We start from the raw sequence: 16,061 nt of genomic DNA, 5'->3' as shown, positions 1-16,061 counted from the left end.
GATCAGTCAGCCAGCCAGTTCTCACCAGGAGACTTCTCTCTTAAGAAAGGAAGTGGTTTCCTGTTCCATCAGCCAAATTATCCAGTTTGGATTAGGTCCTATATTTCCAACAAAATAGGTAGACAGGGCAGTGTCTGTAACAAATATGTTTTCAACTTGGAAGAGTGCTGAAGACATTTGCAAGGATGTTGCCAGGACTCAAGGGTCTGTGTAAAAGGGATAGGTTGGACAAGCTAAGATATTTTTATTTAGAGCATTAGAGACTGAGAGGGGCCCTTAGAGAAGTGAAGTGATCGTGAGAGGTATGGAGAGGGTGAATGCACTCAGACGTTTACCCCGGGGTTGGGGAAGTGAGAGCTAGAGGGCATCAGTTTAAGGTTAGAGGAAAAAGAATAAAAGGGAATGTGAGGGGCAACTTTTTTTTTTATGCAGACGGTGGTACACATATGGAATGAAATGCCAGCGGAAGTGGTTGAGGTGGGTACATTAACAACATTTAAAAGGCATTTGGACAAATAAGTGGATAGGAAAGGTATGGAAGGAAATGGGCCAAGTGCAGGGAAATGGGCTTAGTGTTGATGGACAGTTTGGTCGGCATGGACCATGTTGGACCGAAGGGCCTGTCACCTGCTGTGGGACTCTATGATTCGTGTCTCTTTGTCGGTCCGACAGTTTTGAGTTTCCAAATGAACATCTCACGAAATCAGGCCGAATAAACTCCAATCTCATTCATCAACTCTGATGTGGAGGTGCTGGTGTTGAATTGGAGTGGACAAGGTCAGAAGTCACATGGCACCAAATGAAATGATGAAGGAGCAGCACTCATGAAAGAACAATGCTCCTAAAGTTTGTGATTTCAAATAAACTTGTTGCACTGTAACATGGTGTTGTGTGACTACGGACTTCTTCAACTCTGGGTTTGTCTCAAACTTGATGGGATACTTTGTCCAACTCGGCATATTTTATCAGTATTGCTTGGAGGAATTCTTTTTTTTAAGATTAGATTCCCAATAGTATGGAAACAGGTCCTTTAGCCCAACAAGTCCACACTGGCCCTCCGCAGAGTAACCCAGCCAGACCCATTCCCCTATTCCTATTCCTCTACATTTACCCCTGACTAATGCACCACACCTACATATCCCTGAACACTATGGGACAATTTAGATGGGCCAATCCATCCTAACCTGCACACCTTTAGACCAGGGGAAGGAAACCGGAGCACTCAGAAGTAACCCATAGAGACGGGGGGGTGGGGACATCGTGAAAGCTACACACAGACAGTCACCGAGGGTGGAATTGAACCCAGGTCAGCATCGTGAGGCAGTGGTACTAACCACTGAGTCACCATACCACCCATGAGCCACATAGGTGGGCTTGGTGGGGGGGGGGGGGGGGTGGGGGTGGGGGGGTAGGGGATGGTGAGTCCAGCACAAAACAAAAAAAGCCCACTGCACCCACTGTCAGAATGGGCAAGAGGTTCAGCCCTGGGGGTGACCCACTGCAGCGTCACTGGTGGAATCTGATTGTTGGGTGCACTGGTGCCCCCGCTGGTGCCTCCGCAAGTTGCAGGACAATGTGAACCTCTGCCCGCAGTCGGGGCAGGCAAACGGCCTCTCCCCGGTGTGGACCCATTGGTGGGCCAGCAGTTTGGAGGAGCGGGTGAACCCCTTTCCACACTCAGGGCAGTTGAATGGCCTTTCCCTGGTGTGGACCCGCCGGTGGGACAACAGGTCAGAGGAATTGCTGAAGGCCTTACCACACTCAGAGCAGGCGAAAGGCCTCTCCCCCGTGTGGATTCGCCGGTGTCTCAGCAGGTCGGAGGAATTGCTGAAGGCCTTCCCGCACTCTGGGCAGCTGAAGGGCCTCTCCCCCGTGTGGACCCGCTGATGGGCCAGCAGGTTGGAGGATTTACTGAAGGCCTTCCCGCACTCTGGGCAGCTGAAGGGCCTCTCCCCCATGTGGACCCGCTGATGGGCCAGCAGGTTGGAGGAATTGCTGAAGGCCTTCCCACACTCTGGACAGCTGAAGGGCCTCTCCCCCGTGTGGACCCGTTGGTGCCTCAGCAGGTTGGAGGAGTCGCTGAAGGCCTTCCCGCACTCTGGGCAGCTGAATGGCCTCTCCCCCGTGTGGACTCGCTGGTGCTTCAGCAGGTCGGAGGAATTGCTAAAGGCTTTCCCGCACTCGTGGCAACTGAAAAGCCTCTCCCCTGCATGGATTCGCTGGTGGGTCTGGAGGTTGTCCACACAAGTGAACCCTTTCCCGCACACGGAGCAGTAAAACGTCCTCTCACCAGTCTGTATATGCTGGTGGGCCAGCAGGACACAGGAGCAAGTAAAGCCCTTCGCCCGCTCGGGGCAGGAGAACGGCCTCTTTCCACTGTGATTGCACTGATGAGCCGCCACCACAGATGGGACACGGAACCCCTTCCCGCAGTTGCCACACTTCCATGGTTTCTCAACGGGGAGTGTTGCCTCGGGTTTCTCCATGGCCGAAGCTTCAGCTGCGCGCGCACACACACACACACACGTGTACAACCCCGCCGTGAATTCTTCTTTCCAGGCAGTAGAGTTGTTTCAGGCTCCACACTTAGTGCGCTGCAACAGTCGGGTCTTTCAACCAGTCCCCCCGTACTCAAACAGGAAGCAAAAAGAAAGCTTTGCTCCTTCTCACAGAATCATAGTTGAAAATTGTTGCGGTCCTGATGGATTGAGTGACTGTCAGACGTGAAAGTGAGGAATGGAGACGCTGGAGATTCAGAGTCAAAAAATGCGTCGCTGGAAAAGCGCAGCACAGCAAGCAGCATCAGATAAGCAGGAAAATCAACATTTTGGACTTGAGCCCTTTATCTGTTGACTTTGAAACTTCTGTCTTCAGATAGTCTGTAAGAAAAGATTACAAAAATCATCACTGCCAGTCCGGTTAAGAATGAGACATCAAGGCATTGACACTGACACCAGAGAGAAACTGTACATATAGATGTGGCAAATGTTAGTGGCAAGCCACAGTGATAAAGATATGTAGCACAGAAACAGACCCTTTGGTCTAATTCATCCGTGCCAACTAGATAACCTGACCTAATCTCGGCTGATTTGCCAGCATCTGGCCCATATCGTCTAAACCCTTCCTAATCGTATGCCTTTTAATGTCATAATTGTACCAGCACCCACCACTTCCTCTGACAGCTCTTTCCTTAAACATGCCACTTTCTGCATGAAAGACTTATCCCTTAGGTTCCTTTGTTGAGTTCTTTTGCTTGAGCTTCTTACACTGCAATACGCCAACTTCTGTGAACAACCAAACTTTATTAAGTACAGTACAAGTTGTGGAGAAACTCTTCACACTCTTCGCAATGCTGGCACACAACAGTACCAAAAAAAAACCCTTAAACAAAGTAAAACTGAAACAGAGGCTTACAGTTGAAGTTAGAAGGGCAGAAGGAGACAGTATTAGCAGCCTTTTTCCAGACAGCCCACTGCTTAACTCACCCAAACGATACTTCAGCTTTCAGGACTGACCACTCCCCTTTCATTGTAGAGGTGACTTCTAAAACATAAAAGCTTTGGCCTCAAGTCTCACCTGTTCACACATTACCAAAAATGCCTCTCAATACCGTTTTTCATCTCTGTACTAAACCAGTCGCTTCGGAACTTGGGTCTTTTTACCACCCCTCTGAAAAAAAACCAAGGACACAGCATCCTTGTGAAGAAGGACCAGCTTTTAGAAAAAAGGACCAGCTTTGTGACAGAGGGATATAGGCCAAAGACTGGCAGATGGGATTAGATTAGTTTCAGAACATAGCATGGAGTAGTTGCACTGAAGGGACTGTTTCTGTGCTGTTTGACTCGGTAACTGTTCTGCAATGGTCTGAAAACCATTTCCTTGCCTTCCCCCATAAACGTCCACTTCTTTGTTGTTCCAAAATCAGATGAACTCAGCCTTGAATATATTCAATGATCCCATAACTGCAGGAAGACATCCCCAGTTCTGAACTCAATTCCTCTTGCTAATATACCACTTGCCTTCCTCATTGCTTGCTGCACCTATCTGACAACTGGCATTAACTGGTATGGTAGGACGCTGAGGCCCCTTTATACACATTCCTGATGAAGGGCTCGTGCCTGTAACGCTGACTCTCCTGCTCCTTGGATGCTGCCTCATCTGCTGTGCTTTTCGAGCACCACACTTTTTGACTCTGATCTCCAACATTTGCAGTCCTCACTTTCTCCACATCCCAATATATCACCATTTAAACAATGCATCTCCTTTCTGCTTTCCCTCCCCACCCCCCACAGGGAATGCTATCACTTCACATCGTGGTACTGCATTTTCCATGAGTTTGCCAACTGAGATACAGACTTTTCCAGAATCTGTCCCCTCCATAAATTGAGATGAAGAGAGAGACACACACAATAAAGATGTTTCTGATTAGTAGGAGGACCGCGCTCCTTCCGGTCCTCCAGGGCTTCCTATTGGCCCAACAATAGATCACGTGCAATTTCCGCGGACAGCCAGGAGCACGCGCAGGTTTTGCTGACACCGGCGAACATGCGCAGTGTGTGTTGTCACCGAGGAGCATGCGCAAGATGCTCTGTGAAGTTGCTGGTGTTACCGACAGGTTTTGTGCCCAAATGACAATCGGAGACAAGAAAGGCTGGAGCGACATTTTATATTTATCCTGCCGCTCCACATTTTATTCCTTTTGCATTTTATTTGACGACTCATCTTTTCCTCAGGGTAGGGGACTCCCAAATTGGAGGGCATAGGTTGAAGGTGAGAGGGGAAAGATTTAAAAGGGACCTAAGGAGTAGAAAAAAAGTGTGAAAGTTAATTCCCCTTAAGTGCCCTCTCCAAACCTGCACATCCTTGGATTGTGGGGAGAAACCGAGCACCAAAGGAATTCCACGCAGACATGGGGAGAAGGTGCAAACTCCACTCAGACAGTTGCCCGAGACTGGGATCAAACCCGGGTCCCTAGTGCTATAAGGCAGCAATGCCAGCCACTGAGCCTGTTCAGAAAAAGCAGCAATTGATTTATATTAGGGTGGGAGGGGAAAGGATAAAAAGGGACCTAAAGGGCAACTATTTTACGCAGCGGGTGGTGCGTGGATTGAATGAGCTCCCAGAGGAAGTGGTGGAGGCTGGTACAATTACAATATTCAAAAGGCATCTGGATGGTATATGAACAGGAAGGTTTGGAGGGATATGGGCCAAGAGCTGACAAATGGGCCAAGATTAATTTAGGATATCCGACTGGCACGGAACAAACAGTTTGTTTCCATGTTCCACTACTCTATTTCTACATCGTCAGAACTGTTATGACACGGACTGCACCCCCCACTAATTTAAACCCAAAAAAGATTTACCCCATGTGATAATGTGAAAATTCAAGAGGTAAGGAACTGTTTCTAAAAGTCACTATTTAAAGTTTTATTTAATGATCTAGGACACTAACTTGCAAGTGTTTAAATCTGCTGGGATTTTTCGTACTGCCAAATCTATTCAAATCTGTCTAAACTAGTTCAAATCTCGGACAAAAGCCCTCAAATTTTACAACACTGGGTGCAACCTCCCCCACCTAATTTAAACCAGCAACATAGAGAAGGTTGAACCCATGTGGCAATCTGTGAAAATTCAAGAACCAAGAAACTATTCCCAAAGGTCAGTATTTAAAGTTAAAATTAACAACTTTATTTATTAACGTCTAACGGAGAATAATTAATTAACAACAATTTACAACTCCTTTCTACCTTCCCCTGTATAATACCAGTCCAATAAAAACCCCTGATTAAGATTTACCGAAAGATTCAGACTTCAAGACCAGCCAGCTGTTAAATCTTCTCTTTGTACCTTCCTCTGTAGATTTGCTCTCCAGGTCGGTGTCGATGTTTTTTCTCTGTGCAGACTCCTTCTCTGGACAGGTACCTCTCAGAGTTCTCACTAGCAGCCTACATTTGTTGGTCTTTTGACAGTTCTCCTGTAACTGTTCAACTTTTTTTTTTGATTTTGTACTCCAAAGCATCAAATCATTTCATTGGTGTTAATATTAGATTAGATTAAATTCCCTACAGTGCGGAACCAGGCCCTTCGGCCCAACCAGTCCACACCGAGCCTCCGAAGAGCAACTCACCCAGACCCATTTCCCTCTGACGAATGCACCTAACACTACGGGCAATATAGCATAGCCACTTCACCTGACCTGCACATCTTTGGACTGTGGGAAGAAACTGGAGCACCCAGAGCAAACCCACGCAGACACGGGGAGAATGTGCAAACTCCACACAGTCAGTCACCCAAGGCTGGAATCGACCCTGGTGGTGTGAGGCAGCAGTGCTAACCAATATTCTCAAAATACTAAATTCAAATTTGATTGGAATTCAGTATTTTGGGGCAAGATTTAAATCGATTGGCCAAAATTGAGTATGTTTTTGTCTCCAGGCAACCCAGCTGAGCTGTTTGACCAAATGTTAAATTGTTACCTTGTTCACAACGTTTGGTGCTATGTCAGGTGGTTCTGCTCGCTTTTCAACTCTCTTGAAGGTAGAATACACCTCTACACCTTCTAACAGAACCAATTTTTCAAGACTAGGAATCGGCCATTCACCCCTAACAGGAGAAAGTGAGTACTGCAGATGCTGGAGATTAGAGTCAAGAATGTGGTGCTGGAAAAGCACAGCAGGTCAGGCAACATCCGAGGAGCAGGAAAATTGACATTTTAGGCAAAAGCCTCATTCACCCCGAACAGCCTGTCCTCAACTGCACATAGTTCAATGCAAGTTTGAGAAAGATGGCTGCAGCTTTGTCTTAATATAAAATTGAACATGCGTTCAAACTTTAATGCTATTTCTGAATATATTATTTTAGCTATTCTCAATTTGAAAGATCAGCCATTTCTCGTGCACCCCCATCTCCCAGGCAGTGTCATCACCAACCATTTTCTCTCTCTCTTCTGAGAAGAGCTTGATACAGCGATCAAAGAGAGTTCGAGGCATGAGAAAGTTTAGTGGGAGTTGGAAGAGAGACAGAATGGACAGGGTGACAGAGTGTGGGGCCATTGAGAGACTGGGGGGAACAGAGGGTGGTGGGGGCGGAAAGGAAAGACTTGGGGGTCAAAGGGTGGAGGAATAGAATGAAGGGGAGAGAGAGAAAATGGGGGGCAAAGAGTTGCGGGATGAGAGAGAATGGTTGGGGGCAGTGGGTGGGGAGAGAGACAGCACAATTCCCACCTTCCCCAGGACTGGGGCAGTGTCCCATGAACTGGAACCTACTCCTCCCACAGCAATCATTTCTCAATCCACATATGGCTAAAGCAGAAGATTTATATAATCCCTGCAGGCCATTTCACCTATCAAATTCACACCGACCTTCCACACAGCATCCCACCCAGACTCATCCACTTACCCTACAGCCCTGCAGTTCCCCATGGCTAACCCACTCTAACCTGCACATCCCTGGACACTTTAGCACAGCCGAACCATCTGAAACTGCAGATCCTTGGACTGTGGGAGGAAACCGGAGCACCCAGAGGTAACTCGCGCAGACAGAAGAGGGAGAAGATACCAAATTTCACACAGACAGTCATGAGAAGGTGGAATCAAATCGCTTCTAACAATTCTCCCACACCTGCAAAACCCTGAGCACTATGGGTAATTTAGCAGGGCCAACCCACCCTAACCTGGGCAAAGATAAAAATCACATGACGCCAGTCCAACAGGTTTATTTGGAAGCACTAGCTTTCGGAGCACTGCTCCTTCATCAGGTTGTTGTGGAGTATAAGATCATAAGACACTGAGTTTGCAGCAAAACATTACAGAGTCATGCCACTGAAATGATACATTGAAGAAACCTGGATTGTAAAGTCTTTCATCTTTTAGAATGAGTTGCTGGTGTCATTAATATGTAAATCCCAGAACTTCTTCTAAGGCTCAAGATAACTTAAGGTTTTATAAGAAAAGATGACAACTCAGCTCAGACAATGCATTAAAGGTGTGAGGCCAGAGTCTGTCTGTATCCCAGTTTTTGAGTCAGACTGGTTCTATTTCCAAAGTGGAATTTATAAAATATTCCATGTATTGTCTGCCTGCAGATTGTGCATTTTTTGAGCAAAATAGATGGTATGTGCAAATACACATTCACCCCATAGACCTCGCACACACAAGAGAGAGAGAAAAAGTCTAGTTCCATACTGTATATCTCTATGTCTATTGCATAACAGATGCTTTATTTCTGTTGATGTAAATATTGTTATAAATCATAGCTGGGTACTAATACTTAGATGTAAGGGAGAGAGAATTCTTCAATCAGGGCACTATAAGAATCCTGGCAGACCCCTATTTCTAGTTTACTTGCCAATGAACAGACACAAGCACCTATTTAATTCTAACTTTTCACTTATTTTGTTATATTTTCTGGTATGATACTCTTTGTCTGGATGGTTTACAGGCTGGGAGATTGTGGATTGGACTTTGATTGACTGAATGATTTATTGTTCCAGAAGGTGTCAAAGGAGGTTAAAGCTTCAGCAGAAATGAAGCAGAGCTGAGAACAGACAACAACTGTGGGAACAGGGAGATCAATAGAGGACAAAGAAACCAGGACCTGAAATCCGAGCTGACACCAGACTACCCTGTGATCAGTGCTTTGATTAGCAGTGTCAACCCTCTACCTTTACCTCGCTTCCCATTCGACTTGAATGCCACATCTCCCCTCAATATTTAGGATCCAATCCTTGTCATCCTGAAGCCATGTCTCTGTAAGGAGTCCCAGATCAAAACCTGGAGTGCAGGTTCATAGTTCCTTCAAGGTAGAGTCCCAGGTAGATATGATAGTGAAGGCAGCATTTGGTATGCTTTCCTTTATCGGTTACAGCACTGAGTAAAGGAGTTGGGAGGTAGGTGATTTTGCAGCTCTCCAAGACATTGGTGAGGCCACATTTGGAATATTCTGTGCAACTCTGGTCTCCTGCCCATCAGAAGGACGGTGTGAAACTTGAAAGGGTTCAGAAAAGATTTACCAGCATGTTGCCAGGTTTGAAAAAAATTAGCTCTCGGGAGAGGCTGAATAGGCTGGGGCTGTTTTCCCTGGAGCGTCGGAGGCTGAGGGATGACCTTAGAGGCTTATAAAATCATGAGAGGCAAGGATAGGGTAAATAAACAAAGTCTTCTCCCTGGGGTGGGGGAGTGCAGAACTAAAGGTTTTGGGCGAACGAGGAAAGACATAAAAGAGCTCTAAGGGGAGCCTTTTCACACAGAGTAGTGCATATATGAAATGACCAGCCAGAGGAAGTGGTGGAGACTGGTATAATTACAGAATTTAAATGGCATTTGGATTGGTCTATAATAGAAGGGGTTCGAGGGATTATGGGGCCCAGGGCTGGCAAACAGACGAGATTAGGATAACTGATAGGCATGGAGAAATTGGACTGAAGGGTCTGTTTCTGTGCTGTACATCTCTATGACTCCAATATAAAAGGTTCAGGGGGATATAGGTTAAACACAGGCAGGTGGGTCCAGTTTAGTTTGAGAACATAGTCAGCATGGACTAGTTGGACTGAAGGGTCTGTTTCTGTAACTGACCTGTACTGGTCTTGCCTCCCCCATAACCATCACATCTTTGTTGTTCAAAAATCAGATAAACTCAGCCTTGGATATATTCAATTATGCCCAAACTGCAGGAAGGGGTCCCCACTTCTCAACTCAATTCCTCTTACTAATATACCACTTGCCTTGCTCACTACTTGCTGCACCTGTCTGACAACTTGCATTGACTGGATTAGAAGGACGCAGAGGCCCCTTTGTTCATCCACACATCATTGCTGATGAAAGGCTCGAGCCTGAAATGTCAATTCTCCTGTATTTGCCATTGAAAAAAGACCTGGACTAACTTTCCCAGAGTCTGTCCCCTCCCTGGATTCACTTCGTTTCCCTTCAGTTCCTGCAAGTCAACAGCTCAACCCCGGAATGGAAAGGGGGTGAGAAAAGAGTGTGCTGTACTCACAGATGTTGGAGAGAGGAAGGAAGTTGCAGTTGGGGTGAAGCTCAATCTTCGTTCAGAGAGAGAGGAGCAGCAGCAGCAGCAGCAATTTCAAAAGTTAATTGTCCTACTTCCGCATCCAGACGATGGGTTTGCTGTGATTGGCAGGAGGATGAGTCTCCATCCGGTCCTCCAGAACTTCTCATTGGTCCATCAAAACAAGGTCACGGAGTGTTTCCGCTTGTTGTGTGAGCATGCGTAATGTCTTGCTGACACTGTGGAACATGCGCAGTGCGTTGCTGACACCGAGTAGCATGCGCTGTATGGAGACGTTGGTATTACTGCAGATTTTCAAAGTTAAAAATCACACAATGCCAGGTTATAGACCAACAGGTTTATTTGGAATCACTAGTTTTCGAAGCGCTGCTCCTTCCTCGGTTGGTTGTGGAGCAGAATCATAACACACAGACTTTATAGCAACAGGATTGCAGTGTCATGGAATGGAATATTAAACAACTTTAGCTTACCTCTACCATTTTTTAGAATGACCATGTTAGTTTTGATTCCTTCACATGTAAATCCCAGAACTTTTCAAAAGTTACGTTCTCAAGATAGCTTTTAACAATAGGTGTCATCTCAATCAGATAATGCATTGAAGGTGTTAAGTTAACGTCTGTCTGTGTCCCAATGTTAGGTCAGACGGATTCTATTTCTATTGTGGTATTAGAGAATCTTACGTGTATGAGTTTTTGAGCAAAATAAAATGCGATTCTGCAAGTACAAATTCAACCCACAAACTTTTATGTGTGTGCGTGTGTGTGCAGGAGAAACCGTGTGATCATGTGTGTGTGAGAGAGTGTAATGGGGTATAAGTCTGTGATAGGGTGTGTATGTGTGTGTGAGTGAGTGAGAGAGAGAGTGTAATGGGGTATAAGTCTGTGAGAGGGTGTGTGTGTGTGAGAGGGAGCATTTGAGAGAGCGTATGTGTATGAGAGAGAGTCTGTGTGAGAGTGTTGGTTTGGAGGAGCATGTATTTGTGTGAATGCATGCTTGTGTGTGTATGTGTGTGTGTGAGAGAGAGAGAGAGAGAGAGAGAGCGCAAGAGAGAGAGAGAGAGAGAGAGAGAGAGAGAGAGAGAGAGAGAGAGAGAGAGAGAGAGAGAGAGAGAGAGAGAGAGAGAGAGAGAGAGTGCATAGTATAGTAGGGTCACCTGTAGTGTGACATGAACCCAAGGTACTAGTTGAGGCCATCTCCATGGGTACCGAACTTGGCTATCAGCCCCTGCTTGGCCAATTTGCATTTTTGCCTGTCCTGAAGTCTGCCTTGGAGGATGGTCACCCGAAGGTCCAAGGCTGAATGTCCCAGACCGCTGTAGTGTTCCCCGACTGGGAGCGAACACTCCTGGCTGTTGATTGTTGTGCAGTGTCCATTCATCTGTTGCTGTAGCCTCTGCTTGGTCTCACCAATATACCAAGACTCAGGGCATCGTTGCCTGCAGCGTATGAGATAAAAAATGTTGGCTGAGTCACATGAGTACCTCCTGCACTCATGGTGGGTGGTGTCCTCACGTGTCATGGTGGTAATCGTGTCAACATTCTGATACGTCTTTCATCATCTGCCGTGACAGAGTTGTATTGTGTTGTCCTGAAGGCCAGGCAGTTTTCTGAGACCAATTATCTGTTTAAAGTTTGGCGGTTGATTGAAGGCGAGAAGTGGAGGCGTGGGGAAAGTCTTGGCGAGGTGCTCATCCTCATCAATAATGTGTTGCCGGCTGTGAAGAATGTGGCGTAGTGTTTCGGCTCCTGAGAAGTACTGGACAACAAAGGGTACCATTTTGGTTGCAGCTCGTGTCTGTCTCCTAAAGGAAGTCATTACAGTTTCTTGCTGTGACACATTGGAACTGGGAGTTGATGAGTTGAACATTGTACCCCGTTCTTACGAGAACATGCTTGTGTACTTCCAAGTGTCTGCCATGTTCCTCCTCACCTGAACAGATCCGATGTATGCGAAGGGCTTGTCCAGAGGGGATGGCTGTTTTAATATGTTTCATGAGAGAAGTGTAGCACTGTCAGGTTATCCGTGGTTTGCGGGTACAGAGAAGTGCTGAGATACCCATCCTTGATAGAGCTGCATATATTCAAAAATGAGACAGATACTAAAGAGTATTGTTGTTTCAGTGACTCCTCACCATGGGTCCAGAGGAAGAAATGTCATCAATATATCTGGTGTATAGTGTTGGTTGGAGGTCCTGTGCAGAAAAGAAGCCTTGTTCGAACCTGTGCTTGAAAATGTTGGCATACTGGGGTGGAAGTTTGGTCCCCGTGGCTGTTCCATGTGTCTGGATGAAGAACTGGTTGCCAAAGGTGAAAATGTTGTGGTTGAGAATGAAGCGGATGAGTTGTAGGACAGTGCTCAGAGATTGGCAGTTGTTGGTATTGAGTACTGAGGCTGTTACCGTGATGCCATCATCGTGAGGAATGCTGGTGTAGAGTACTGACACATCCACGGATTCAACTAGTCCGTGGGTGCTGAGCTTCTGGAAGGATTGGATCAGAAGTCTTGATGAATGCTGTCAGTTCACAGTTGTGCTCTTTGGTCAGATCAGCTGGTAGTTGCCTGTCGTGTTCCTGGTCAGTTGTTTGTACACTTCCTTGCAGAAGTCCATTTATTCCGAATTACTAAAAAAACTGCATAAATCCATGTAAGATTCTGCAGCTCCCACTTTAGAAATAGAATCAGTCTGACCTAACATTGGGACACAGACAGACTTTAATTTCTCACTTTCAATTATCTGAGCTGAGATGACATCTATTGTTAAAAGCTATCTTAAGAATGTAAGTTTAAAAAAGTTCTGGGATTTACAAATGAAGGAACCGAAACTAACATGGTCATCCAAGATGCAAGCTCACCTGCACATCTTAGCACAGCTGATCCACCCTAAAGTGCAGATCTTTGGACTGTGGGAGGAAGCCAGAACACCCAGAGGTAACCAACACAGACACAAGGGGGGGAACATGCCAAACGTCACACAGACAGTCACCCAAGGGTGGAATCAAACCCAGGCTCCTGGCGTTATTAAGTAGCATTGCTAACCACTGAGCCACCATCCCACCCAGTGCTTTGAGGTTCTGCTTTGTCTTTGCAGCTTTTAACTTCTCATGCGCCCTCAGCAGAGGCTGTCTCCTGCTGACATCGTTGGACCACACCCATTGCACCTCCCTTTCCCACTTCTCCAGCCCAGAGCACAGTGGTTCCTGATTCCTGGCACCAGATTCCGATACCATCTGTGCTTCTGCTGCCAACTGCAGAGAACGGAGGCAATCCCCGTCACTATTCTGTCCCTTATCTCCCCCTCCCTAACGTTGTTCTTGCTCCTCCCACCGCACAGTTAGCTCCTCCCCCTGCAGCCCTCTCTCAGATCACCTTTACCTGCCTGACCCGGGCTCACACCCCACTGACCCTGTCCATTGATCCCATCAGAAGGCTCTGTCCGGAGGGAAAGACCATCTCCCGGAATAAAAAACATCTGATTAACTTTCCGCCTTGCCTTCCCAGCATGTCAGCAACCTGTCTTCCAGCTCCACCTCTCTGAGCTGAAGGTCCTCCAACATGTGTTTGCCCTGGATCACATCATCCAGAGCCTTCCACCTTTTGCAAATCGAAAGACAAGTCTCACCCTGCCCTCTCCAGTGTCTATTGTGTAACTGCTTGATCATTTCTAGTGGCCAAGCAGAGACTGATAGCCAAGTTTGGAACCCATGAGGTTGGCCTGCACCAGGACCTTTGGTTCATGTTACATTACAGGTGACCCCACTACACTGTACACATTCTGTCTCTCACACACAGCCATACATTCTCACATACTCACGCAGGCACTCTCTCAGATATACGTGCTCTCTCAGATGCACACACATGTACCCACCCACACTCTCACCCACACACACATCCTCTCACAGACTAATACTCCTGCAACTCTCACTTTACCAAGCATGCACACACGCAAACACACACTCTCTCAGCCAGACTCACGTGTATGCACACACTCACTCACTCTCATGCATGCACACATAGATAAGACTATGGGGTGAATTTGCATTTGCAGAATTATGTTTGTAGATACAATCTATTTTGCTCAAAAAGTGCACAATCTGCAGACAGTCAATCCATGTAATATTTTATAAATTCCTACTTTGGAAACAGAATCAGTCTGACTCAAGACAGACTCGAACCTCACATCTTTCATGCATTGTCTGAGCTGAGATGGCACCTCTTTGGAAATCCTGAAGTTATCTCGAGACTGTGACTTAAAAGAAGTTTTTGGATTTACATACTAATGAACTGAAACCTGCAACCCATTCTAAAGATGAAACACTTAAAAGCAGTCGAGGTTTGTTCAATATATCATTTTGCTACAAGTTCTGTGTCTTATGATCCTGCTGTACAGTTACCTGACGAAGGAGCAACACTCCGAAAGCTAGTGCTTCCAAATAAACCTGTTGGACTGTAACTGGATTTTAACTTTGTTTCCAGTGAAAACAGCCCACCCCTCCCACTGCTGCCAGTAAACTTTACAATGCTGAGGAAACAATGAACCATCAGTCCTGAAAAATGTACAATTCTAATAATACGAGCTACACATTGACTGCTCCTTCTGATATAAGACATTGGAAACCTCCCGCCGGAGATTGAAAGAAATTAGCAGCTTTAAAAGAAAAACCTGTTGAATCTCATAGCCTTCAATGTCTGAGTCCGACGGTAAGTTCAGGTAACTTTTGTTGGGACCCAACTTTGTTGCAGCTTCAGATCGTCTCAGCACAAAGGTGCACAAAAGGTAGCTTTCTATTGGAACACACACACACACACACCTGCATCCCACTTTCTTCACTATTGGTCAGCTGAGTTGTCCCTTTGTAATTCGATCCTTGGTGCAGCCTTAGCCTGGAGGAAGTATTGCTTCACTCAGCAATTGCAACCCATAGCTGTATGCAAGTAAGATTCCCCCCGCGCATTTGCAGATGGCCTGTCAAGAGTCAACCACACTGCTGTGGTCTGGAGTCACATATAGGCCAGACCAGGGAAAGCATGCAGCTGGGACGACTGAGTGAATCCTTTCCCACAACGGCAGTTCCCTCCCCTAAAGCATGAGTGAATCAGATTGGGGTGTTTGTTCCCCGAAAATGGTTTCATAATGAGATTCTGAACTCCAGATTTCTGACTGAACTCAAAATCCGCCATCTGTTATGGTGAGATTCAAACCCGGGAGTCCCCAGAACTGGGTTATTAATGCAGTCGAGAATGGCACTCGGCCGAACCTCCTTCAATCCCCCTGCGATGGGAGGTGAACTCACTGATGTCTCTGCAGGTGGGAGAAGCGGGTGAAGCCCTTCCCGCACAGAGAGCAAGTGAACGGTCTCTTTGATCCTCCAAGCTGAGTAAATGGTGTGAAGTACTGTACTTTTCACGGTCACCGCACTGAATTTCCCTCATTCGGGTGTATCAATATTCTTCCTGCCACACCAGTGTCCAAGCAGACAAAAGCAAACATTTCTTCTCGACTGGAATGGCTGCTGATATTCAAGTCCCAATGAATCAAGTGACTCTGTCAGAAGCTGATGTATCTTTAGGTTTCAGATTTTTTTCCCCATGTCTTCCTGCAAATAAAATCATGAAATAAGTCACGGTCAGTACAGTCAAATGAACATAACATCGGTGACAATTCCTTAGATTGCCAGATACCTGCTGATCATATATTATCCATGACACAGAAACCTGAAAACCCTCATTCAGCCAGATAGCATTAAGTATATAAAGAGGAAAACTTCATTTAGGTGACAATGACCTGGAACAACCTGATGCAACAATGCAATACCTGCAGTACTGAAAACCGTAAGGCTTCTGATGATACCAGTTACTGATTCACCGCTCCTTCTGATGCACAGCATTGGAAGTACATTGTTGGGGGCTAAAAGAAATGAGCAGTTTAAAACAAAAACCCACCGAAATCCTTCACTAGGCTTCCCACTCAGGACACTTTACTTAAAACACTTCAACCCCACATTGCAACAAGTTCCACATTCCATCAAAATCCTGGA

At 46.2% G+C, this 16,061-nt stretch overlaps 1 protein-coding gene across 1 annotated transcript; it reads right to left on the bottom strand.

Moving 5' to 3' along the window:
- Positions 1-1,410: 1,410 nt before the first annotated feature.
- LOC148143894 (uncharacterized) lies at positions 1,411-10,078 on the bottom strand. Its single transcript, XM_087974515.1, has 2 exons — positions 9,994-10,078; positions 1,411-2,879 (listed from the first exon to the last, which is right to left on the bottom strand). The coding sequence occupies exon 2, from the start codon at positions 2,484-2,486 to the stop codon at positions 1,479-1,481; it is 1,008 nt and encodes a 335-aa protein (XP_087830641.1). The 5' UTR covers positions 2,487-2,879; positions 9,994-10,078; the 3' UTR covers positions 1,411-1,478.
- Between the last annotated feature and the right edge of the window lie 5,983 nt (positions 10,079-16,061).

This window comes from Chiloscyllium plagiosum, unplaced genomic scaffold, assembly GCF_037043375.1.
Source record: "Chiloscyllium plagiosum isolate Xiang-an unplaced genomic scaffold, Cpla_swu_hap1 HiC_scaffold_27, whole genome shotgun sequence".
NCBI classification, from domain to species: Eukaryota; Metazoa; Chordata; class Chondrichthyes; order Orectolobiformes; family Hemiscylliidae; genus Chiloscyllium; species Chiloscyllium plagiosum.
The sequence above is the reverse complement of the archived record's forward strand: the minus strand, read 5'-3'. Positions and strand labels throughout refer to the sequence as shown.